The 25,101-nt window shown below is 52.9% G+C and overlaps 1 protein-coding gene across 1 annotated transcript in view; it reads left to right on the forward strand.

Moving 5' to 3' along the window:
- Positions 1-25,101, forward strand: part of TCERG1L (transcription elongation regulator 1 like) — a 187,285-nt gene that overhangs the window by 135,986 nt on the left and 26,198 nt on the right. Inside the window, exon 8 of the mRNA XM_057737160.1 lies at positions 10,253-10,322. Within this exon, the coding sequence (XP_057593143.1) occupies positions 10,253-10,322 (70 nt within the window). The remainder of the gene's footprint in view (positions 1-10,252; positions 10,323-25,101) is intronic.

Raw genomic sequence — 25,101 nt, forward strand, 5'->3', positions numbered from 1 at the left:
AGGGAATGGGGTCTTGGCCCCCTGAGGGAGCGTTGGTTTTATTTTTTGGGTGTTTTATTGGGTTTGCAGTGACATTTTGGACTCCACCTCAGGTGGGCTAACACCGATGACAGACGTCAGCCCACATTTCTGGTCAGATCAGAGGCATTTGAATGGAAATTTAGGAAACGGTATCGTAAGTTTCTTAACCTTTTCATCAGTGCCGAGAGACAGGGGAGAGGTTGCTCTTGCAAAGCTGGCAGCGGTCTGCTAAGATGGAGAGATTGACATGGTTAATAGGTTCCCCTCACTTAACCTGTACACCCCCCACCCCCAGAGTCAACTCAAGTCAATTGATGTTGAGAAAAAGGAACGTTCTAGGTGCACATCTGAGTCTGTCACACTGAGCTGTGCGTAGGGACAGGAAGACTAGGGTCTGTGATTTTGTCTCCTTCTTTGATTACGTGCCGTCCATTTTTAAAGGGGATGCTTTCTATGCTGAACGGAGGCTTGAAGCAAAACCCTCACAGACACCCATCTCCAGAGGTCCTCACTCAGGGACACAGTCTGGGGGGTGTCCTGAGACCTACAAAGCCCTCGAGGACATTCAGGTGCAGTTTGTCACAGCAGCGATGTTTATCTGCTTGGGAAGCAAACAATGCAGGCAGATTCCTCGCTCCTTTCTTCAGCTTGTGTTCTTGGAGATAATTGGCTGCTGTCTCTTTCTCTCTTCCAAGGCCTGGCAGGGATGAGAAGGGAAGGGGCTCATTAGCAGTCAGTGCACAGTCGTCCACCGGTTTTGCTCCTCTGGACCACGTCGAGCCAGGGCCGCGAGAGCAGAGAGGGGTCGGCAGGGTCCCCGCCCCGACTCACCTGCAGGTTCAAGGCTCCTGGGGACTGTCGGTGGAGGAGAGCGTTAAAAGAGTAACAGGCATGTTGGATAAGCAAAGGGTTTGTTTTGTGTTTTGTTTTTAAGTGAAGAGTTTATTTGAACAAAAATTGACTCTCACCGAACCAGAGGTGGTTTGAGCCTGGGAAGGCTGACCTAGCGAAGGTGCAGAGGCAGAGAAAGGAAGTCACCTGATGGGTGACAGGTGAAGCCCCACGGGCGCAGCGTTTCCATTGGTTTGTAACCTGGAGGCGTCTGCTGGCTGAGATGTGTGTCCGATGGCCTCCTCGTATGCGTTACAACAAGGACCTGAACCCTCTGGGTCATCGATGAGGGCTGCACTTCCCTCTGCTGCGAGTATCTCATTTTACATTTAAAAAGGTGAGAATGGCGCCTTAAGTCTAACAGACACAACTGGAAATACCTGATTCTTGTAAATTTAACATATCAAGGCGCTTTGTCTGCCACCATTATGATGGTGGCCCCTTAACTACTCTATCCAGATAGATGTGTGATTATAAACGTACAAGCAGCTACAAAATGAGCTTTAACCTTACCTACTCTTATCAAAAGAGGAAGAGATTGGCTTCAACCTGAATCTTTAGTATGCAAATGACCCCAATTCTCAACTTCCTGTTGCAGAGTAGCACTGACATTTAAATGCATACGTTCTAATTTCCTAAGATACACTCACCCCAATTGTTCTGCTTGCTGCAAAACAGGACAGGAAGCATTTCTGGAGGACTCATTAGCAATGAGCAGGCAGGCTGATGACCTCAGGCCACCAGCAAGGAGCATCTTTCCCTGGCTGGTCATGCTTGATGACTCATCCAATGACTGGACCCTAATTATTGTAAGAACCAGCTCCAGGGGAGATTGCTCTCAGTGTAGAATTTTGTTTTTCACATTCGGTTTAACTGCGAGTCATTATAGGTTTGAATATTAAAACCTGTTTCTCCTCTGAAATGGAACCATTAAGCATTCCAGTTGATATTCATTATTTTTCAATAGGCAAATGGAATAAATGAAGTTGACAAAATTGCTGCCACATTTAAGTGCTGGTAGGTTTGGAGGGGTGTGCGTGCGTGTGCTAGGAATGTCAGCGCGGAAGGGGAGCTAATAGTGGCGGGTAGCTACAGGGAAAGGGCGCAGAACTGCCGAAAGCGCTGAGCCCGTCATCCTTCAGGAGAGAAGGAAGAAGTCCCCATTTCCCATTGCTGAGAGGTTCAGACGAGGGCCTGAGTTATTTCCTCATTCTCGTACAGCACATCCAGATTTTTTATAGCTCTAGCAGACACGCTGTTAGTTGGGAATAAATGCCTGTTGAACTAACGTGAAATGAGAAGTACTAGCCTTCACCCTGCATCCGTTCTATGTCCTGATGTTCTCGGGCAGCTACAAGCTCTTCGGGGGGGAGGGTACCATACGCACATTTGTTTTCCTGCCAGCTTCGGCATTTCTCAAATCTCTTAGAGGCTCAATTCTTCCACTGCATTTACCTGCAGCACCAAAGACCTCTCTTCTGAGCAATGGGTAGTGTAGGTGGAAGAAAAACTAAAAGTCGTGAGTTACGGTTTATTCGGGGACCTTATGGGGACTGTAGCCAGGGAGACAGCCTCTTGGATAGCTTTGAGGAGCTGTTCCAAAGAGGTACGGGAAGCGCCAGGATTTATAGGAGTTTCTGCTGAGGGAAAAAAAAATTTACTTGAACATCAAAAGATTACAGCTGATCTCAAAAACCAGGCATCTCAAGTTAAAGATTTCAGTGCTTTTCTATGTATGGGAAGATACAAGAGTGTGGGCTCATTGAAATCATTCCTTAGATATGCATCTTAACTGTCTCGGGCCACAATCCCGCCTTTCTCCATCCTGAGTCCCCTCAGGGCACACCCTCGGGGCGGCTGCCGTGGCTGGTGGCTTGTAAGCAGGCACCGTTCTTTGCTTCCTGAAATGGCAGGTGACCTGTTTTGTCTGCAGTAGAAATCTCCCAGCAGCCTGGCCGAGACACCTGCTTCTTCATCGCCTGCACCATCCCCAGTGGGGTCCCGTCCCTTCTGCTGGGAGAGTTTGGAGCAGTCTGGTGGGACGTATCAGAGGATGATCAGATACAATGGCTGTGGGCCCATCCTCTGGAGTGGGGAGGGGGGAGGCTGGCAGAGATGGGGGGGACTGTCTCCCAGCCTCTCTCTCCTGCCTTTTGTCTCCCTCACGTGCCTCTCAGTGGCTGAGGAGGACCGGAAGCCGGAGGGTGGGGGGGAACTGCCAAGGTGGGAGTGGGGAGGGAACCCTGAAGGGAAGAGGGGCTCTTGGTTCCTTCGCGCTCCCCGGAGGTGGCCACCATCCCATCCGTATCAGCTTCCTGCTGCTGTAACACATCATCACGAACTTAGTGGCTTAAACCAACACCTTACCTTCGAGTCCCGGAGGTCAGAAGCCCACCTAAGTCTCACTGGTGTTGGTGGAACTGCATTCTCTCCAGAGACTCTAGGAAAGAACCCGCCTCCCTTCCTCTTCCAGCTTCAAGAGGCCACGAGGGTTTCCTGGGCTCCAGGGCCCTGCCCCCACCCCCTTCAAAGCAGCAGCAATGCATTTCAGATCTCTCTCTCCTGCCTCCCTCTTCCACTGTTCAGGGTCCTGGCGGTGACCCTGCGCCCACCTGGGTGACTTACGCTCACCACCCATCTCAAGGTTGGCTGGTTAGGAACCTTCATCACCCGCTCCGCTCTGCCTTACAACCTAATATATTCACAGGTTCCAGGCATCAGTGTGTGGACATCTTTGGAGGCCATTATTTTGCAATCCATCATCTTTGTATATATTTTACAGAAGAGGCAATTAACGAAAGGAGATTAATTGACATGCTCAAGGTTGCACTTCTATCCAGTAGGGGGACTGGGATTTGCACCTGGAGGTCTGACTCCAGATCCGAGGAGGGGTAGCCTTGCCAGGCGTCTTATGAACAGATAATAAAAAGGCATTTCTGGAGAACATGTTGCTCCCTGCGTCTGACACAGGACAGTCAGGTGCGGGGAGCCTGGCGCGTCCACACTGCTTCGTCCCCGGCAGTCAGAGCCGAGCCGGGGCATCACTTGGCTTCAGTTGCTCCGTAAACATTTCAGTTGTTTATATTCAAGACAAGTCTTTCATCTCACCAGGAAGGCCGCGGAGCCGTCCCTGTGCGTAAACACAGCTGTGACGTGTGAAGGGGTCGCTTCCCCGAGCACTGTTTGCCCAGGGGCGGTGCACCCGTCTCCACCTCATGGCAGGGGCAGGTGGCCGGTGCCCGGCCAGACCCAGGACCGCTGACATGGCAGCTGCCGGGTGTTCTCCGAGCTGGCAAACGTGTGCCTCATCGTGCGTCCACGAGGACTCAGGTGGCCAGAGGGGCTGTCCCCACACAGAAGGCACCTGCCCGGCGCTTCGGGAGGAACCCAGACCAGCACCCGGGACCCGTGTTCCGGGCATCTCCCCACGGCACCTGGCAGCCCCACCTGTGCCGCCTCTTTGCACAATGGGTGCACGGGGGGCTGTTATCAGCACCACTGCCCACACGGGGCAGTCCCTGCAGGACCCCACGGGTCAGGACCCTACGTGAGGCAGGTGAGTGGAGACAGGCCATTCCTCTGGAGAATCGCTTGTCAACAGAACACGCCAGGCCTGCTGCGACGGGGAGGAAGGAGCCGGCCGTGCAGGTGCCTAGGCGTCTTCACGACGCTCTGTAACGCTCCCCTTCGGTCTGCTGGAGGGCGGGGCCGTGGCTCAGCCAGGCTTCTAGGGGCCCCTGAAGTAGTGCTGAGTAAGGGGCTACGTCCTGTCTCTGTGTCATCAGGGCCCAGGACTGTTAAACAGGAGAGATGACAGGAACAGCATTTTTCAAAGCAGTTTCCCCCAGAACTTAGTGCGCCTAACTGCCTTGCCCTCCTGGTCCAGGAATGAGGGCAGCTGTTGTGCAGGCGGAGCGCGGACGGTCCAGCCAGCCATCCACCCTGGGCCATTTCCCCAAGCTTTCCGGGCAGGCAGAGCTCCCCCTCTCTCGGCAGTGCTCCCAGGTTGCATCTCAGGAGCTGACAAAGGCCTCAGCTCAGGGCTGCCTCAGGGGGCGGCTGCCCCACTAAGGGTTGATGACATGCAGAAGCCCGGACGGAAGTACCGCATGGCTTTGTCCGCTAGGTCCCCAAACTGCCTCGTTTGCAGACGCCCCAGTGAAAGGACCTAACGTCGGCTGGAGGGGCCATCCCACTGATACGACAGCCCCATCTCGGGCCAGCGCTCACCTGTGGGCTGTGAGCATTTCTGGGGTGGAGAAACTCTGAGGTCTTGATCTGCTAAGCAGTTTGTGCATTTCGTGAATATTAAAGCTACTGAACCCACTGTCAGCCAGATGTTTGCAGAGGCGCATAGAACTTCCCTAAGATCTCAGGTCATGCGCTCTGCTCACATCCCAAGAAAGCTCACCTGTGTTAAGGGTGTACTGCTCCCCGGGAAAAAGCTCATGAGTCTGGAAGCTCAAGAGTGGAGCCTGCTCAGGTGATGGGCGTGACGGCTGCCTCGGAGACCAGTGCCCACCGTTGAGGAGTGAACTGCGGGTTCCAGGACGGAGCTCACGGGCCGCGCAGAGCGCCGCTGTTCCTGGACCCCCAGGGTAGCTACAGCCCTGGACTTTCCACGTCGCAGCCGCCCTGGGACTCAGGTGTGTGCCGCACAACCAGGGTTCTCCTCCGAGTGCAAACATGCCCTCCCCACACAAATGCGGCTCCTGCAGTCCTCCAGCAAGTTTAGTCAGAGATCGTGCCTTCCCTTCTTAGGGAGGGGACCGAACGTAACAGGGGCCATCGCCTCCACTTGCCCAAAGGAAGATGTTTGTCTCACAGACGTGGAAGACCTTTGGCTACGTGCTCCAACCTCACTTGTACACTCAGAGCATTTTTTTAAAAAAAAATGTGCATGCCATTCCTTGCTGGTTGAATGCATAAGACAATAAACTTTAAAAATAGGTAGATGTTTGTATGTATTGACTATATGTTTAATAAAGCAGCTGAGGAACTGACAAGCTGCACTTTCTGCTTTTCACCACCGCGGGTCTTTCCGGCTCTCCGTATTCTGAGCTCATCCCCCCGCCCCCACCCCGAGCTGGACATCTGTGACCCCACCAGGTCTTTCCTGTTTGTTCATACACACACAGAACGCTGATAAGAACACCTTTGTATGCACATATTTATCTTAGGAGCATTTTTACGAGTACTTTTATTGTTTAACTTCATATTATTGGAATTGCCAGGTCAAAATGTACATGCATTTTACATTTTGACAGATACTGCTAAATCTTCCTCCAAAAAGATCGACCAGTTCACCGCCCACTAATAGATTTTGCCTACTCTCATAAGCTCTGTAGAGCATCCAAACTTAAGTTTTTAAAACCATTCATTGTGTCCGTTGGCATTTCTTTAATTGTGAGTGAAATTGAACCTTTCAACTGGTTGACGGGCTGTTTGTTTTGCTGCATATTCCTGTGAAGTGTGCGTTTCTCTTCCTTATTGAATTATATGGAATCTGGTAAGTCAAGGAGGTCAGCCTTCTGGCTATGGCGTGATTCCAATATTTTTCTTCCGATTTTTTTCCATAAGACAAATGGATCTGTAATGTCTTTTTCTTGTGGTAAAATATACATAGCATGTAGTTTGCCTTTGTAACCACTTTTAGGTGCACAGTTCCGTGACATTTAATACCTTCACAGTGTTATGTAACCACCACCACTATTCCTGATCCTTTTCCTCCCCTGAAACAGAAACTCCGTAACCGTTCATTGATGATTCCCCTGGTGACCTCTATTCCACTTCCCGTGTCTGTAGACCGGCCTGTTCTATATGCCTCCTGGAAGTGGAGTCACAGAGTATTTGTCCATTTGTGTCTGGCTCGTTTCATCTAGGATGTTTTCAAGGTCCATCCGCGTTGCAGCACGTGTCCGTGCGTCACTCTTGCTGTAGCTGGATAGTATTCCATCGCAGGCATAAACCACGTTTTGTTTGTTGATCACCTGCTGGTGGAAACTCGGGTTGGTTCCACTGTTTGGCAGCTGTGAGTAATGCTGGTGTGAACGTCGGCGTACAAATATCTGTTTGCATCCTTGCCTTCCGTTCTGTCTGGTGCACATCGAGGAGAAGGATTGCTGGCTCCCGGGGTAGGTCTATGTTTAACTCTTAGAGGAATGGCCAAACCTCTTACCACACCGCTGCCCGATTTCGCCCTCCCATCAGCAACGCACACGGGGTCCACGTCCTCCGCATCCTCGCCGACACTTGTCTTCTTTTTAAAAGTTATTATTAGTATTATTATTTCATTACCGTCAGAGTGTGTGAAGTGGTACCCATTGCGGTTCTGGCTTCCACTTCCCTGATGACGACGTGTTGAGCACTTTTTCATGGGCCTTTTGTGTGTCTTCTTTGGAGAAATGTCCATCTCAGTCTTCACCCGTTTGCAATTGGGTTGTTTTAGTTTTAGTTGCTGTTGTTGCGTTGTAGGAGTTTTCTGTATATTGTGAATACGAGTCCCTTATCAGATGTTTAATTTGCAAATATGGTCCCCATTCTGTGGATTGCTTTTTCACTCTGTGCCCTTTTATGCAAGAAATGTTAAAATTTTTATTAAGTCCAATATGTCTATTTTTTTCTTTTATTGACTGTGTTTTGGTGTCATATTTAAGAGACCGTTTTCAAATCCAGTGTTATGACAGTTTCCCCCTATGTTTTTGTCTAAATTCTGTATAGTTTTAGCTCTTAAGTTTAGCTTTTGCATCCATTTTGAGTGAATTTTTGTACATGGGCTTTATCAGAGATGGTTGCTCTCAAATTCTTTTTTTTTGTCCTGTGAATGGGCCATACTTTCTTATTTCTTTGTGTGCTTCGTATTTTTTTATTGAGACCTGGACTTTCTGAGCCTGATGGTGTGGCACCCCTGGGAATGTGTCTCCTGCCTCTCGGGGATTTCTGATTCCTGCTTGTTGAGGGCGGGAGCCGTCCGTTTGTGACTTTTCCAGACATGCTCCTTGCCACTTTCAGTCCCCAAGCTCAAGTTTCTGTTCCGTTATCCCTGCGGTCTGCTGAAGGATGGCAGCCTCTCCCCCAGCCAGCACTGCCCTTGATGTTGAAGGTTCCAGAGCTCTGAATACTTGACTCCAGTCAAGTTTCCAGTTCAGAGGCTGTTTCGGTGGAGGGACCTACCCGAGAGCCCCCTATTCCACCATTTTTCCTGATGTTCCTTTGGTCTCATAATTTTAAAGGCAGTCAAATTTGTGTTTTCTTTATTGGCTTCTGGATTTTGAATCTTGACTGGGAAACTTCCCCCATGAGAAAATTATTCAAAATGAACAAAAGCACTCTAAAACATAACCAACATCTTTATAATTGTGTGACCTCATTTATAAACATCATTTCTTAAATTTTCCTGTCTAGGCTTTGGTCTCCCCGCGTGTGTTCTGTGCGGGGTGTGGGGAAGGGTCCGCCTCGTCCACACCCGGTGAAACGTCTCGATCATGTCTCTGCGTATCCGCCTGCAGGACCAGCAGACAAACACGGCCCACTCCTTCTTCAAAGCCCAGCCAGAGCCAGTGGGGACCAGAAGGGGGGTCGTAAGAGAGAGTTCCAGTTCCCACGTGGAGGGGTGTTGATGGTGTGGAGGCTGAGACGGGAGAGTGGGAGCGAGGCTAGATCCAGGTTGAATGTGTCAAGATGAGAGGCCCGTGGGACACGGTGGGTGGTGGAGAGCCGGGCGGGAGCAGGGGAGGTGAGTGGGCCTTCGGAGGTCACAGCAGAGAGGGCATGGACTGTGGGAGCCATAGATGGGCGCGTGGGGTGAGAGCAGGGGGTGAAGGAGCGAGCCCGTCCCTGCCCCCGGCAGCTCGGTTATCCCAAAGGCCTTTCTCTAGACCGCTGGTCCTCATCACGGGTCGTGAGGGGCGCTCTGTCCCCTGGAGGACATCGGGCAATTACTGGAGACATTTGTGCTTGTCCGTCCTGGGAGGGGTGCCGGGCACCTGGGGGGCACAGACCAGGGAGGCTGCTCGACACCCCACGGCGCCCCGGACGCCCCCTCATCCAGCCCCACCGGTCGCTGGAGCCCAGGTCGGGGATCCCCGCTGGAGAGCCCTGAGAGGCCCGCCCGGGCCTGGGCTCTTGCCGAGGGAGGGCCCACGGGTCGCACAGTGCTGTGCTGGGCACGACCTGGCGTGGACAGGCTGTCGGTGGGAAGAGGCCTCCAGAACGCAGACGCAGGGTGGACGGGAGGAGCTGGGCGCCTCCGGGACCCGCCCCTCCTGTCTTGCTGCGGCAGCGCACCGTGCACGGGAAGCACACCTGAGAGCAGACAGGGTGGAGCTGGAGCCCGAGGCGTTATTGTGACTGCAAACGGCGCGGGTGGAGAACTGTCAGGTTTTGTACAAAGAAAAGGTGTGGAAGTCCCCGCGGTCATGGAAACGCATATTTTTTCCCATGAACTTCACATTCATTATGAGTTCATTACAGAGCCTGGTCAGGAAGGACGTGGGTTCAAGCAGTCCTGGGGGCTGGGGGTGGCAGGTGGGCCGTGGGGCCGTGGGGGACCCTCTGCAGAGCCCAGTCCCTGCACCTGTGCCCACACGGGACGTGGTCATGAGAAAGCCATTTCCTGGGGATGACAAACGCAGCATGAGAAGCGGGCGAGAAGGCAGTTGTGATGCCAGGGCGCGTCTGGACATCATTCAGCCTGTCGGGACTGAAATAATAATGCTCTAGAACCATCTTCATACTCATTTTTCCTCTTTCCTTTCGGAGACCAATATGAAACACCGAAGCACCTTTTTACGTTTTCATTCTGAAAGCTCATCAAACATTTACAGGGCCAACCTCTTCAGGATGTAAGTAGGGGACCTGACTTCAAAATCAATTTGGCTTTTAGAAAGTAGACACGTAGACAGCAGTGGTGGGCATGCCGCATGCAGGAGAGATCAGGTTGTTCATCGCAGGAGACAAAGCGGGGACCCCAGGTCTGTGGTTCCAGCACAAGAACGTGAAGGCAGTGCAGACAGAAGGGCTGGTCCAGGGCCTGCATCCTGCATGAGGGGCAAGGTCAGATGGATGCCCCCTCCCCCTCCAGCCCTGCTGGAAGGTCTGGTGGCCTCTACACAGCCAGCAGCTAGAGTTGACTTCTCTGCACAAAAGCACATCAGATTTCTCTTCTGCTGAAATGTGAAAGGAGTGCACCCTGAAAGCATAGGTATAGAATTTGAGGTCCATCTTTAAGGGGAAGTCTTTTTCTTAATTTCCAGATGCATCTACTTGAAAGTGGTTCTTCCCAGTGGTTTGCCAAAGCCGAGAGTTCTGTATTAACCACGTGAACTTGGTTTTCTTTCAGCCAACCCCAGCAATGGATCAAGTTCCGAAGACAGCAGGGAAGACCCAAACGTGAAAACCAAGAGGAATCGGTAGGTGGTCATGTCCTTTCCTGTGTATCTTTCCTCAGGGGATGATTAGGTGGTGGAGAAAGAAAAGGGATCATTTTGACTCCATTGACTGAACGGATAGAGAATGGATCTAACCCCTAAACAGAGGGCGGGAACCCCAGGTTCTGTCTTGCGGCTGCTCTGGGTGCCCTGCGTCTACACTGAATGGCGTCTCCCTGCCCCCGGCCTCCCCGGGACCACGTTCAACCCCGGACTTGCTTTTGGGGCCCTGAGGAGTGGATGGAGCACCGAAGAGCGGGGTGGTGTGGTGCGCCGGGTAGGCGTGGGTGCGGATCTGGCAGCTCCGGGCTGGAGGTCCAGCTCTGTGTCTTGCTCGCTTTGTGACTTTGGGGAAAGTAATTCCACCCCCACAACAGACTTCTCATCTGCAGAGTAGGTGAGACCTGAGTGATGTTGCCTGTGTGACTTCCTGTGGGGCCTGGAGAGTAAGTTCTCCACCCAGGCTTTCTTGTTAGGGTTTGGCTGTGGCCACAGCACAGGAGGGAGGGAAACCCGGCCTTCCTTTCCAGTCGGGGGAGCGGCTGTTCCCCCTGAGCCGTCGGGGAAGGCCAGGTCTGTGGTCCTTTCCTCCACGTGAAGGGGTGAAGTTCGGGGTCTGTGTGTCTAAGTTCCCGAAAGCGGGGGGATGGGAGGCACGCGGCAGGAAGGATGAAGGCGAATCTGAAAAGACCCACGAGGCCACTTCCCGAGCCGACGTGGTGCCGATGCCCTGGCGGGAATGGCCCTCGTCCCGGCCCAGCAGTGCGTTCAGTCCTGTACCAGGTGCCCCATCACCCGCCCCCGTCATGGGACCCCCTAGGCCTGCGGCAGGAATCCCTGAGCAGCTGTCAGGCTGTTGGCACCGTGTGTATTGTCTCTTAAAAAAATGTGAAGAAGTACTTTTGCAACAACAAATGTTTGCGGTGATGAAGAACAATGCGATCTTGACCCAGAACCTGTGCCCATTCTCGCCTCTTCCGTCCTCGCCCTGTGGTTTCCTGGTGAAAGACAGTGGGAGAGGGAGCGAGGAATTGGGGGAGGACCTGGCAGCCGGGGGGTCTGGGCTGGACTCGCCAGGGGACGCCTGTGGAGCCACAAACCTATGGAATTAGTGCTGAGTGGGTTCCTGATTCCTTTTATTGCAATACCTTTGGCCTTTTCCCACTGTGCACCCGTCCCAAAACTATTTTGCTGACCAGGGCCCAGGTATATTGTCATTTAAACGGATACCAAGCAGACATCACAGACCTTTCCAGAAGCCATGCAGGGAAGGGTAAGCAGTGTCCTCCCAAGACAGGCTGGGTGGGAGGTGGGGCCCCCTTCGGAGGCCGGGGACTGCAGTTTGGCAGGACCAGGGCCTCCCTGCAGCACTGCGGGAAGGCAGCCCCCACCCAGCTGCACAGGCCTCTGTTTTCCTGCTCCCCCACATCCTCTCCTTAGACGGTCGCTTTTGGGGTCAAAGGACACTTGTGTGGGCCACCGAGGATGGACACTGAGCGACTTGGACGGGGCCAAGGGCTCCAGGAAAGGGAGCCAAGGGTCGTCTCTTTACTGTGTTCAGACCCTGCTGTCAGCCAGGCCCGTCGCCATGATCTTTGGATAAATGTATGTAATTTTAAAAACAAGATGAGCTGCCTGAGGCGCCAGGGAAACGGCAATCCAGCCATTATGGGATGCATTTTGAACGTGTGCAGGAGGGAGGGCTCCGTGGGCTCCAAAGGAGCGGGGACGTCTGCCTACATCTCCCAGGTCTGCCTGTGTTCTCATGGGACCGGCCCCAAACTCTGAACACTTGGCATGTAAATCACGTCAAAGCATTCATCTTGGTTTTTATCGTTTGGATGACTTCTTCCATGACTGAGCACTGACTTCGAGACAAACACAGGGGTTTAGCGTGAAGCTTTTGGCCATCGGACGCTTCCAAGTCCTCCCGGCCTGTGGGTTCTGTGTGTGAGGACGGCACCCAGGCACCCGGCTCCCTCCACGGTTCAGGCCTCCGTCCCTGGTCTGTTCTGCCACTGAGATCCGGGAGGCAAAGGCTTCAGCGGAAGTTGGGGGACTGGACTCAGGTTCTGGAATGTTCCAGGAGAACCCGTCATTCATTCTGAGCCGGTTTACAGACTTCATCCAGTTTGCGGGAAGCTTTGCCTTGTGTGGCTTTTTCCAAAGCTCCCTCCCAACCCGGGCCTGCACACCAGGCTCAGAGCTCATCACCCACGTGAACGGACCCGGGCGTCACCTTGGCATTTTTGTCCATGTGGGGAAGGTGTTGTCAGTAAGCTCAAGGACTCCTCGAGCTTCTCGCTGTTTTTGTGCATTTTTATGTAGTAGATGCTGCTGTAAGTAGTAAGAGGCCAGGTTCCAGAAAACCTGCCAAAATCAGTTCATTTTGACCTTCCCTTTTCCATACATAATGTAATTTTTTCACATCAAAAGCACTTAAATGCTCCTGCAAAGTAGGACTCTTCAGCGGCCCTATCCTGGCCTCTAAAGTACGAGGCATGTTTTGGATGCTGCTCTCTGCGCCCTGCGCCTTTTTCACACCCTGGCCCAGGTCATATACATTTTGGACATTCTTACACAGATGGGATTAAATCAGTTGTGCATATAATTCAGCACAAATGATAACTTTTCCTAAAATTCCCTGGGAAGAGAAATATGTCACAACGACAAGCTTTCAAATTACCCAAATATTTTCAACCACCTGATGAGTGCTGTTTTGGAAGGCTTGTTACTTACTGTTTAACAGCACGAGTTTGCGGTGCAGAACCACGTACCTTCCCCGGGACCGGAAATTGATCATTTGCGTCTCCCCTTTGTGTGCAGTGCCTGGGGTTCTGCTGATTTCTGATGTGTAGGTGTTTTATAGTTCGGACCTGCTTTTCAAATGTGCTGTCTATTTAAAGAACTTAGAATTTATTTCAAATAACTGAGTTGAATTATTCGAAGGATTCAGCAAACGTATGCCATTTATTTTAAAAACCAGAGTGAAATTACCCACAAAACATGTTAGAAAAGAAATTGTCAGTGGCACGTATGGCTTCCAGCCCTTTCACGAGATGCCAGTTGTTGCCGGTTGCTGAACCAGAGGATTCCTGCTGAACGAACAGCCTGCCGTAGCGTGACAGTGTGAAATTACTCTTTTGAGTTTTTTAAATATCATTGGTCCCGCAGCTTTGGAAATTTATTTATGTTTCTATGCCATTTGGTATAGAAGTCTTTTACTATAAGTGACCAAGAGAAATCTCTTGGCTTGGAACATTGTTTACCGTGGTAGTTGATAAACTTTGGGGACGCCCCATTGATGGCCTTGGACGTGAGTGGTAAAGTTGACCTTGTACCGTAAAACCTTCAAGCGGGCGCTTCCATAGGGTCATGTACGGCCGTGACTGGAGATCCAAGAGCGTGGAATTAGCCAGAAGAGCCCTCTTTGTCATTTTTCTGCTTTCCCCAAATACTATGCCCCTCATTATCCTCCTCTTGGCAAAGCAGGGAGGCCAAGTCAGACCCAAAGCATGTCCCCTGGACCGAACTGCGCCTTTAAGGATTTGGGGGTAGCCTGAGGAGGTCGTCCCCAGGCCCCGGGTCCATCCCTGACCCTGAGGTGCCCTCACAGAGCTTGTGAGGCTACCATCCGTCCACCTGCATCCCACCTGGGGGCCACCGGGGGCAGAGATCATCGGTCTAGGGCAAAAGGAGCATGCCACCATCCAAAAGATGGGACAAGACAAAATAATTTGGGGTCTGGAGGTTGTAGCCGTTACCCCTGAGCCTGGCCCCAGATCAAGCCCACACCTAGAGAGAGGAGAGGAAACACTCCTTTTGCACTCAGACACCTGCTGCCCACCCCCCGCCCAGCACAAAGGCCAATGGTGGTCAGTGAGTGTGGGCAGTGAGGTGGGGCTGGCACGCCGTGTCCCGTCCTCGCGCAGACCGTGAGACAAGCTCTTTCACGTCCATAAACACGGTTTCCAGAATTCCAGAAAAATTCGCTGCGGAGAAAGGGAGAGCCTGGCTTCTCTGAAATGCTATCGTGCTAGAAAATATGAGACTCCAGATTAAGATTGCTGTAAACTTACCTCTTTAACGACCCCAGGTGACAAGAGAATGATCTCCGTGCCAGCGCCAGTGGCGGAGTCTGCTTTTCTTCTTAGGGTGGGACGGTGTGCGCCTCTCTGTGGCCTCGGACGTGCAGGGAAAATGCATTATTAACCTCCGCTCCCCTTGGAAGTTAGTCTCTGTGCATAGCTCATGATTTCAGTTGACCAGTCGTTTCTAGAGAAACCTGCGGTTTTCTACAGAGAAACCTGTGTCATCAGCGCCTCCTCCCTGGGATGGACGCCTCGTTGATACCTGCCCGTGAGAAGACTGTGTGCACAGTGGCCGTTTGTCGTGGGGTTTCAATTTGTCCTCCCGATTGAAGCATGAATATTCCCTGGCATTTATTTTCTCTCCAAAAAGGATTACCAAACTTGTGAATTTCTGAGAGAGGAGACTGGATATCAACATGAATCCTGAGACCCGCACATCACACCCTCACTTACTATGACAGGTGCTGTCTCCTTGAGTGTGGGAGAGCGGATCTAGTTCTCTTTCCAGTTTCCACGAAGCTTTTCACCCACACGGAGGTAAATCTGAAATCTGACCACCAGGAGGCCAATCTGGAATCGATTCTAGAGCCCCTGACCTTGGGGTATCTTCGCTGGCCCTTTTTCAGACGTCACAGCCTGCCTTTCACTCCCATTGGCCCTGTTGTTCGGTAGCGCTTGGCCTTCAGCTGTTATCACGCGTCTTCACGTAGCAAGTGCAGCCAAAGAGAGCTGGCCAGGTGTTTCTGGGGCCCTGGCTCGAAGACAATGGGCACGTGACCTCTGAGATGAATCCGTGATAGGTCTGTCCTCCCTTGCATGAGGGAGGGGCCCGCCACAGAATCTTCTTCTTTGGGGGCTTCAGTCATCAGTTGAGAGCACAGCCAAGTGTCCAGCATTTGCTGGAGACCTGGGGGCCTTCCCAGCCCCTGGTGGCCATCGAATCCAGCACGGTGCCGCCCACAGGCAGGTCTGTGCCCTGCCCACGGAGCAGCAGCAAGCCACTCCCAGAGGGGAAGAGAGGAGACCTCGTTTCATCTCCAACTCTGAGTTTCTGGCCCAGTAATTCATCAGCTGTGAGGCGCCTACTCTATGCAGTGTGTTTTGTGCCAGGTTCCCAGTCTGGTCCAGACAGGACGTCTGGGAGCTTCCCAAGGCCCCCATCTCCCTGGCGGGATGGAGACCTTCAGGAACTGTGTGAGGCTTACATCTCCTGCCATCTGATTGCAGGAGACTCGGCCCTTCCATGAAAGGTCATGGCCCCAGGAGGGCAGGCAAAGCAGATACAGAACAAATAAACAACCAGATTATAACTAATTCCTGCCCCTTCCCCAGCTACCATGTCCTCGCTCTCGGGCAAGAGCTGAACACAGATCTATTGCCACCCGCTGGGGGGGGGGGGGCCAGGGGACACACGGTCAACTGGATGTCATTTCGTGTCCCTGGAGGCTCTAGCCCAGGGGAAGGGGCATGTTAATGGTGTGTCCGGTGATCACAGTGAGATGTGCTCTTTCCTGGAGAGAGTACCGCGATGTAGCACCCCCCGGGGAATGGTACTGTCTCCTTGGCTGGGAGCACCCTGCTGCCAGCTGGTAGTTGTAGAAATGTCTGTCTCCTGCCCCGCATCCCACCGTGTCACTACTCCCCATTCTAGCCCTTTCTTTTTGAATGGACACTCTGGTGATCTCAAGACAAACCATGTCTAAGCTGCAACCCCTCCCCCCGAACACAGGGACCTTCGGCCGCCTCTGCACAGGGGCCGGGCGCACTGATGCCGGTGCCTCCCCGGGCACCCGGCCTCTCCTTGTCCTCTGTGTGGACAAGCCCGGGTCTCTGCGTGGCTGGAGCAGCAGCTGCTGTTTGATCTGAGTTCCTGCCCCGAGTGGGGAGGGCCCAGCGCTCAGGTCTCTGAGACTCCATCAGCCCTGGAGCTGCTGCATCCCGGCCTGTCCTGCATCCGTGAGAAAGCAGTCGGGGGACTTCCTACAGGGCCACACGGACATCAGGCCGTCGGGGAGGTGACCTGCCCTTTGAGTCTTAACTGTTAAGTAGGATTTTGACAGATTCCTCGAGGGAGCAGAGAGAGGAGGACTCTAGGATGAGGGAGGTGGAGGAGACGCGCCTCCTTCCACAAGGCGGGTCTGTCTTCAGCAGTCCTCCCATGTCTCAGGTTAACCCTTACTTGTGTGATTAGGGTTTGCCGGAGGTCTGCTGCCCCTCATCACAGGGACACAGGGAGCACCGCCTGGCAGGGTGCATCACACAGCGACCCACCGCCCTTCCCCCAGGGCTGGCTATCAAGGATTTTGGCGCATTGTGTGTGGCCACCTGCACAGGTACAACTGTGCAGTCATCTGAGTGCCTTTCATCTCAGCTCCCGTGAGAAAGGACGTATTTGCTCTCTCTTTATCGTAATGAATAGTTTAACTCTGTTCAGTGTCGTGGTGTCTTCTGCTGGAAAGCAGGCTCAGGTTGACGGCTGCCACGGTGATGCGGAGGGAGGCGGGGGTTTCTGGTCCTGAAGAGGATGGAGGGGGATGAGAGATTTGCTGTCAGCACAGGGAGAGGCCACAGAGAAACGGGTGTGGAGGGAAGAGGCAGCTCAGGTGAATTCAAAAGGCCCAGTTGAGATGATTTCTAGTAAAGCAAAGCGATCTTAATGTGCCTGGAAGGGAGAGAGCGTGTGGCTATGAGTTTATCCTGCTGTCAGACACGGTGCTAGAAAAAGGCCCAACACGGTGAAAATGGCCCAAGGTGCCCAATGAGAAGTCAGAGTTGATTTGCCCATTTTTACTTTTTTTTTTTTTGGCCCCGCCGCACAGCCTATGGTATCTTAGTTCCCCGACCAGGGATCGAACCCGTGCACCCAGCAGTGGAAGCTCGGAGTCCTAACCACTGGATGGCCAGGGGAGTCCTTTTTAATATGAAAAAGTTCGATGTAAGAAGTGGGACAGGATATTTAACCCCCACGTACGCATATCCCAGCTTCAGCAACTGTCTCAAGGCCAGTGTTTTCCATCTTTAGTTCTCCTGCCCCCTCAACTCAGATTATTTTGAAACAAACCTCAGCTATCATATACATTTCATTTGTAATTGTATCAGGACACGTGACTAAACAATAAGGATTTTTTTTTAATGTAACGATAGTCACAAGTAAAAAAATAAACAACAAATAATAATCCCTTTCTGTTATCAAACAGCCTCCCAGACATTGTTCAAATTCCCTTGATTGTTTTATTTTATTTTACAATTTTATTTTTTAAATCAAGATCTAAATTGTTTGTACGTAGCCCTCTGTGGCTCTCTCCCAAATCTATTTTAATCTGTAGGTTTATTTCCTTCTGCCCCAGATTTTTTTTTTTTTCATTTGTTTCTAAAGACATCAGAATTTCTTCTTAACTGTGGAGTTTCCCATAGTCTGGACCTCAACTTCCTGGTACTACTGAATCTCTGTGGCTCTCCGGGCCCCAGTAGGTCCTGTCACTCTGTAGTCAGATGAGAAGGGAGTGTCCATTCAAGTCTGATTGGTGTTTGGGGAAGAATCCTTTGTGGTGGTATTAAGTCCCTTCTATTAAGAGGTATGTGATGTCTGGTCGTCTGTCTTTTGAGATGTGAGCAGGTGGACTTGCCGAGATGCTTTATTTCTAGAAGGATTTTTTCATGCTAATATTTTAATTATATTATTTCTTTTGCATTTATTTCTTTGACTACTTTTATAAAGAAAAACATACGCTCATAAACCATTTGGTTCCCTTGGGGTATAGTTGAAATAGAAAAAGCAAGGCAAAGGCTTGGTTCCTGCCCTGTATCCTGATTTTGAAAATACTGTGTGGGTTCTCTCACAGCATCCTCCAGTGATGACAGATTTATCATGAATCCCTAGATTTACACGTGGTTGATGTGTTTCGGTCCATCTTAGTTTTTAATTTTAGCCTTTAAACGACAGAGTGTGTCTCTATCTTGCTGATTCTAGGGTAGTTGTCCCAGGTGTGATATGTACCTTTTCAAAAGGTTGAAGTGCATCTTTTCTACATAAAGGTGTTCTTTTTTTTTAATTACTTTTCAGTAATTGTTCTATTTCATTGCTGAGTTTCCGTATTGGCAACTCCAAGTAGACTGTTTGGTTCTTCTTTGCCCTTCTGTTGTGTCACTTTGTTTTGCATCCTTTTTTATGTATTTTCTTGATGTTTTTTGATTTTACTCTCCTCACCTGTTGTTAGTCTTAAGGCATTACCTGTGGCATTTATTCTACTCACGTCTGTGTACCTTCTGGTTTATTCTTCATTTCTAAAGTGTTTTTTCCCTTTTATTTCTAGTTTCTTGGGTCTCTGAGAAGACTTTTTAAACCTTTCTTTGGTCCAATATCCCTTTTTCCTGCTGAATTTGTCTATTCTGATACCTGCTGCTCTTTTATAGCATCTACCATTTTCTCTGAAAACATTAGCTCATTTTCAAAGAGTCAGTTAAAATTTCACCAGTGTGTTGGGCTGTCTTCCTGCCTCTTCTGTCTTGTGGATGTTTACTCCACGTCCCTCACGTCGTTTCCTTGCTGACCTGGCATGGGGCGAGACGGGGATGGTGGCTGTGGTTCCAGGGTCATGGAATGGTGACAGGAGGAGGGTGACCTGGGACGGCCTTGCTGGTGTCTGGGCCCTGTGGCCCCTGCTCTCCCGTCATCATGCCGTGTGAACACGCCCTGTGTTGGGGGCCCTGTGCCCTGTGCTCCCTCATGTTTCCTCGGGTCACGTCTTGCCTTTCCGTGGTGTCTTGTCTAGTTTAGATTATGCCCGCATCAGTTTCTCTGTGTTTATCCCTGGTTTTATCCTGCAAGGCACCCTCACTTGTCTAACCCCCGTGGGTCACCTTGGCCCCTTTGCAGTGTGGAGCCCAGAAGGCCCCTCCAGCCTTAGGGCCCCCCCGCCGTTAGCAGCTGCAGCCCAGTGGCTGCCCCTCTGTCTGGGGACATCGCAGGCGCACAGGGCTCAGGGCCCTGGGACACCTCTCTGTTCCCCTGGGCAGCTGCCAGTGCCCTGAGGGTCTGTTGGTGCCAGGCTCTGGCTTCACCCAGTCACGATGTAAGTTCTTAGGATGCCTCACCCCTTAATTTGTGAGGACAGTGTCTGCAGGCTTCTTGTTCTCTCAGTCTAGCAGCTCTGTCTGCCTTTGTGCGAACACTTGGATAGATTAAAAAGCGCCCCTCTGCCTTTGCTTTATTTCACATCATGAGGTTTTTTTTGTTTTAAATTTTAGGACTAGAACATCTTAAGAGTACTGTGTCCTGTAATGGATGCCATTGGGCTGTTATGTTTCCTCCAATGTCCTGAAAAGTGAGTCTGGAGGCAGCAAGTGGAGGCAGGGGGCTGGTTTTGGTTTAGTTGTTGTGATGTAAGTGATGGAGCAGCTTGTGTGAGACGTACCCCAAATCCTCAGCCCGAGGGTACCCCAGCCCATCCTCAAGGCTGAGCATATGGTGACCTCGCAGATACAACTATAAACTGCCTGCAAAACGGACTGTGGGACCCGGATGCCGGCAGGGCCTGGCCAGTGTCTCTTGTCACCTGCTGGGTGACAGTGTTGACACTCTGAGGCCACCAGCATGAGTTCCCAGGTGGGGCGACCCCAAAGGGTCCAGTGACGTGCCTGAGGACCTCTCATTGCTGGGGAGTCCTTTCAGCATTAGCTAATGAGCCCTAAAGACAGGACCACGTAGTACCTGCAGAGCCAGGTCGTGGGCAGGTGTGGGGTCAGGGCCGCCTCCAGCAGCAGCTTGCACCTGCCTCTGGAGACCCGAGGAGTCTGCCCCTGGCGCTTACAGGGCTCCACCCACCCCAGAGAGAGGCCACCTTTCAGCTGGCGCCTCCCCAGGAAGGAACCCTGGCCTCCAAGATACAAGTACACCTGCAGCTGGCAGACCCGTGTCCCTCCAAAGACCCTCACTGATGGGGCCGTCAGCGCAGTGGGAGGTGCAGGGCGCCATGGCTCCTGATCTGGGATCTGGTCACTCGGCATCTCATCCCCTCCGCCCACGTGGCTCCTGGCTCATGATCGGCCATAACACATGGACAGAAAGGGGTGGGTGAGCATGGTCACCGCCGTGGAGGGTCTGCCTGGCCTCAGCAGAGCTGTTAACAGCTTAGTGACCCCCAGAACCCTTCCCTGGCAAGTGTCACCAGAAGGACCACCACACCAGGGGCCAGGGGTGAGGCCAGGGCAAAACAATCAGGGCTGAGGGAAGCAGGGCAGGAGCAGGCATGAGGAAGTTGTCCAGGTGGTTGGGGGTCACACAGAGCAGGGAAGCAGGGAGCTGTGGTTAGGGGACAGGTGCCCGAGAGGCGGGACAGCCCAGGCCCCAGCCTGGCACCCTTTTCCTGCTCCTCCAGGTGGATTTTGTGTCCCTGCCCATCCTAGAGCCTCATCTCTACAAGCTGGGTGGCCTGGCTGCTCCTTGAGGGCAGGGACAGCTGTTCCCACTCAGCTGCCACGGCTCCCTGCTTGGGGAAGAGCCTGGGTCGTGCCCACAGCCATGACTGCATGCTGGGGAGGCATCCACATTGATGCCACCATCGGCTCTGAATCTCCACCATCCACATGGAAGGGCAGTGCTGGCCGAGCTAGGTGCCCTGCACCCCGGCCCGCCAGGGGACCGGGAGACCACCTGATTGATGTTCCAGTCTTCTGATGGCGGCCAGGGGCATGTTCCCACACTGCAGCATCAAGGCTCAAAACTAGAGAATACAGATCTTTCCAAGTTTGCCTCATCTGAAGACCATTTGTTACAACCCAAATGACAGACTGTCTGAGGCCCCACAAGGCAGAGATTCACAGAAACTTTGATTCCTGCAGAATTTCATATTGTGTCTCACACCGGAGTTACAGGCTGGCAGTATTTTGATGATAAATTCCTAGTCCTCATTGCCAGAGGAAAGAACAGATTCTCCCCATCAATTAAATTAAATAAAAGATGAGATGTCAGCCAGCTGAACAGAGGGCTGGAGCCCTGCCTGGGGAGGGCTGGTGTGGATGCCCAGAAGCAGCCAGAGACACTGGAGGTGAAGAATCATCATCATCACCTTCATCAGCATTGTTACCACTGTCATGTCACCACCGTCATCATCACGACCACCACTGTGTGAGCACCACCGTCACCACCAACACTGTCACCATCACCACCACCATCACCATCACCACCACCACCATCATCACCACCACCATCACCACCACCATCACCACCATCATCATCACCATCACCACCACCATCACCACCACCACCACCATCACCATCACCATCACCACCATCACCATCACCACCACCACCACCACCATCACCATCACCATCACCACCATCACCACCACCACCACCATCACCATCACCACCACCACATCATCACCACCACCATCACCACCACCATCACCACCATCATCATCACCATCACCACCACCATCACCACCACCACCACCATCACCATCACCATCACCACCATCACATCACCATCACCATCACCACCACCACCACCACCATCACCATCACCATCACCACCATCACCACCACCACCACCATCACCATCACCACCACCACCATCATCACCACCACCATCACCACCATCACCACCACCATCACCACCATCATCATCACCATCACCACCACCATCACCACCACCACCACCATCACCATCACCATCACCACCATCATCATCACCATCACCACCACCATCACCACCACCACCACCATCACCATCACCATCACCACCATCACCACCACCACCACCATCACCATCACCATCACCACCATCACCACCACCACCACCATCACCATCACCATCACCACCATCATCACCACCACCATCACCATCACCACCACCACCACCACCACCACCACCATCACCATCACCATCACCACCATCATCACCACCATCATCACCATCACCACCACCACCATCATCACCACCACCACCACCATCACCATCACCACCATCACCACCACCATCATCACCACCACCAGTGTATCAGCACCACCATCAGCATCATCACCATCACTATTTACAGACCTGTCACTGTGCTGAAGACTTTACATGCACCACCTCAGCTTTCCCAGCTGGAAAAAGGGGATGAAAACTATGGCCGCCCCATAGGGTTGTGATAAGGAGTAAATGAGGGGATGCAGGTAAAGTAGGAGGAGAGCGTTTGACAGTGTTTTCAACAAATGTCAGGCATTCTTGTTGGTTCACTTAATCCTTACAGACACATCTTAAGTGGCAAGTACTATTATAATCTTGACTTTACAGATGAAAGAAATGGAGAGTCAGTGAGATGTTGAGAATTATCTGAAAACATAGAGCACACCTGTGAAAGTGCAGATTTAAAGACAAGTCTGTGCAGACCAAACTTTTAATTAATGCCTGACCCTGCCTCCTCATACAGCTCACAGTATTAATCCTGTTCCCCCCCTTCCTCCCCCTCCTCCTCCTTCCTCCCTCCCATCTTGAGGATAAAGCACGCGGGGCTTGAGGAGGTTGACGACAGTCCAGACAGACAGACATCACGAGACACAATGGGTTGCAAGCCCACCCGAGTCCTGAAGTCTCTCTCTCGGCCCCTCTGCACTGCCTGGGGCAGTGACTCCAGACCACAGTGCATGTACAAAAACAACCTTGTTTTACAAAATCCTCTGACAACTCTGCTCAATAAGAACAGCCCCCGTTTCGAAGGCTTACAAAAACATGTCAGTTACACCCTGGACACACTGGAAGCATCGCTGAGAAGGGCACCCGTCCACGGCGCCAGGGCAAAAGCTGGGGTGGGGACGGCTGCAAGGGAGCATCTGAGGACGGGGCTTGCCGTTCTCTTTAGAAAGCAGGACCCGGAGCTCCTCTGCATTTGATGCGTTCCCAGGCAATTACGAGGAACAAACTCAACCACAAAATCCACGTGTACAAGTGTTTGTTGACTGCTTTGGGGGCAGCAGCGCAGTGCCTAGTGCTCAGGCGGGCACACGGTCGGGCCTGGACTCTGCCTGTGAGACGCGCCCGGCAGTTATAGGAGCAGGTCCAGACATGGCCCCAATAAGAGCATCATGTATCCTGCCGGCTTCAGGGCCACCATGCTTTGTGAGCACAGAGCAAATGGCTGGGTCACTCAGGGTGGGGCTCGACCTCTGAGGGGATGGCCAGGTCACCAGGTGACCGTGCAAGAAGAGTCCTGTGGGCAAAGGAAACATCAGGGCTGAGGTGTGGAGATGTGAGATGGATGGGCACAGGGTTTGTGGACCGGGTTGGAGCAGACAAGGACCTGAGGAAGACTGTGGTCCTCCTGCCACGGCTGGCCGTGAAGGAAGGGCTGTGTCCTGGGGACCCCGGCGAGAGGCTGCAGGCCCGGCTTATCATGGCCACCAGCACATGGACCTGGCCTGGACGGAGAGCTTGCAGACTCTGGGATGATGCCACCGCAGGGGGACACAGGAGATGCCCAGTGTGGGCTGTGGGCAAACAGGCAAATTCGGAGAAGCTGAGACTTTTCTGCGGAGCCCAATCTGAATGTTCTAGAAGAGAACCCGGGAGCCCGGGTGGTCATTCCCAAGAGTGTTATTAATGACCTCGAATGCCGCCCTGCTGGCGGTGCTGAGGGGCCCATGAGGAACGCCCAGGAGGGCAGTGGGGAGCGTGGCCTGGAGTGGCAGCCACTCCCTGTCCTGGGTGGGAGCTCAGGGGGTGTCTTGAACTGGGAGGGAGGGAACATGACATGAATAGCTCTCAGCTGGGCTTTCTGTCGCTCAGAGTCTGGTAACAGAGCCCCTAAAATACAGCCCTGGGGACATGTCCAACGTCAGATACACAAACTGGGTGCCAAGCGTGGAAACCTGCGGGAAGCTTGTGATGTCAGCAGGTCGGAGAGTCTGACGCCCCGGCGGGAATGCAGGTTACCAGCAGCACCCCTCCCTCCTGAGAGCCTCTGCGGGGGGCGGGGGGCCTCTGTGCACGCATGCACCTGTTAACTGCGTCCTTCCGGCGGCGTCCAGCCTCTCGTGCCCCACCTGGAATAATGAATAAGCTTGCAAACGACACCAAGGAAACAGGCACTCAGCAGTCATGTTATGTCCAGGAAACATTTGGGAGGACGTGGGCCAGCCGGCCTCAGCTTCTTGCAGGCTTGTGCCCCTGACGCCGCCCATGGCAGGGACCCCGTGTCAGCTGCCAGAGCTGTCTCTGCACCTCACACCTGGGGGAGCCGCTGGCGGAGCCGTCAGAGGAGCAGACGGCTGAGTCAGGGGTCGGGGCAGCGGGAACCGCAGGACCCACCATGCGCAACCCTCGGGGTCTCCCCACTTCGCTCGGGTAACAGGCCACGTTCCCCCCACCCCTTGGCCCAGGAGCCCCCAGGGACCTGTGAGCACGGCCCTGTGAGCCCTCAGGAGCTCCAGCCACGCCTCCTCCCTGCGGCTGTGTCTGGACCATTCTGGATGCTCCGTGGGGCCTTTGCACGGCTGAGCCCTGGGCCTCGTCTCCACGTGTGCACGGGCCTCCCGCCCTCTCTCCGGGATGTGCTCCCAGGCGCCCTTTCCTGGAGGCGGCCTGACCCCCAGGGGCGTCTGGGTCCCACTTGCCCCTGTGATGGCCCCACCGCACCGTCATCTGGGTTTGTTTGTTGATAAACTTCCTAGTCGGGGCTCCTGTCTGAGC

This window comes from Hippopotamus amphibius, chromosome 5 (genome assembly GCF_030028045.1).
Source record: "Hippopotamus amphibius kiboko isolate mHipAmp2 chromosome 5, mHipAmp2.hap2, whole genome shotgun sequence".
Lineage (NCBI taxonomy): Eukaryota > Metazoa > Chordata > Mammalia > Artiodactyla > Hippopotamidae > Hippopotamus > Hippopotamus amphibius.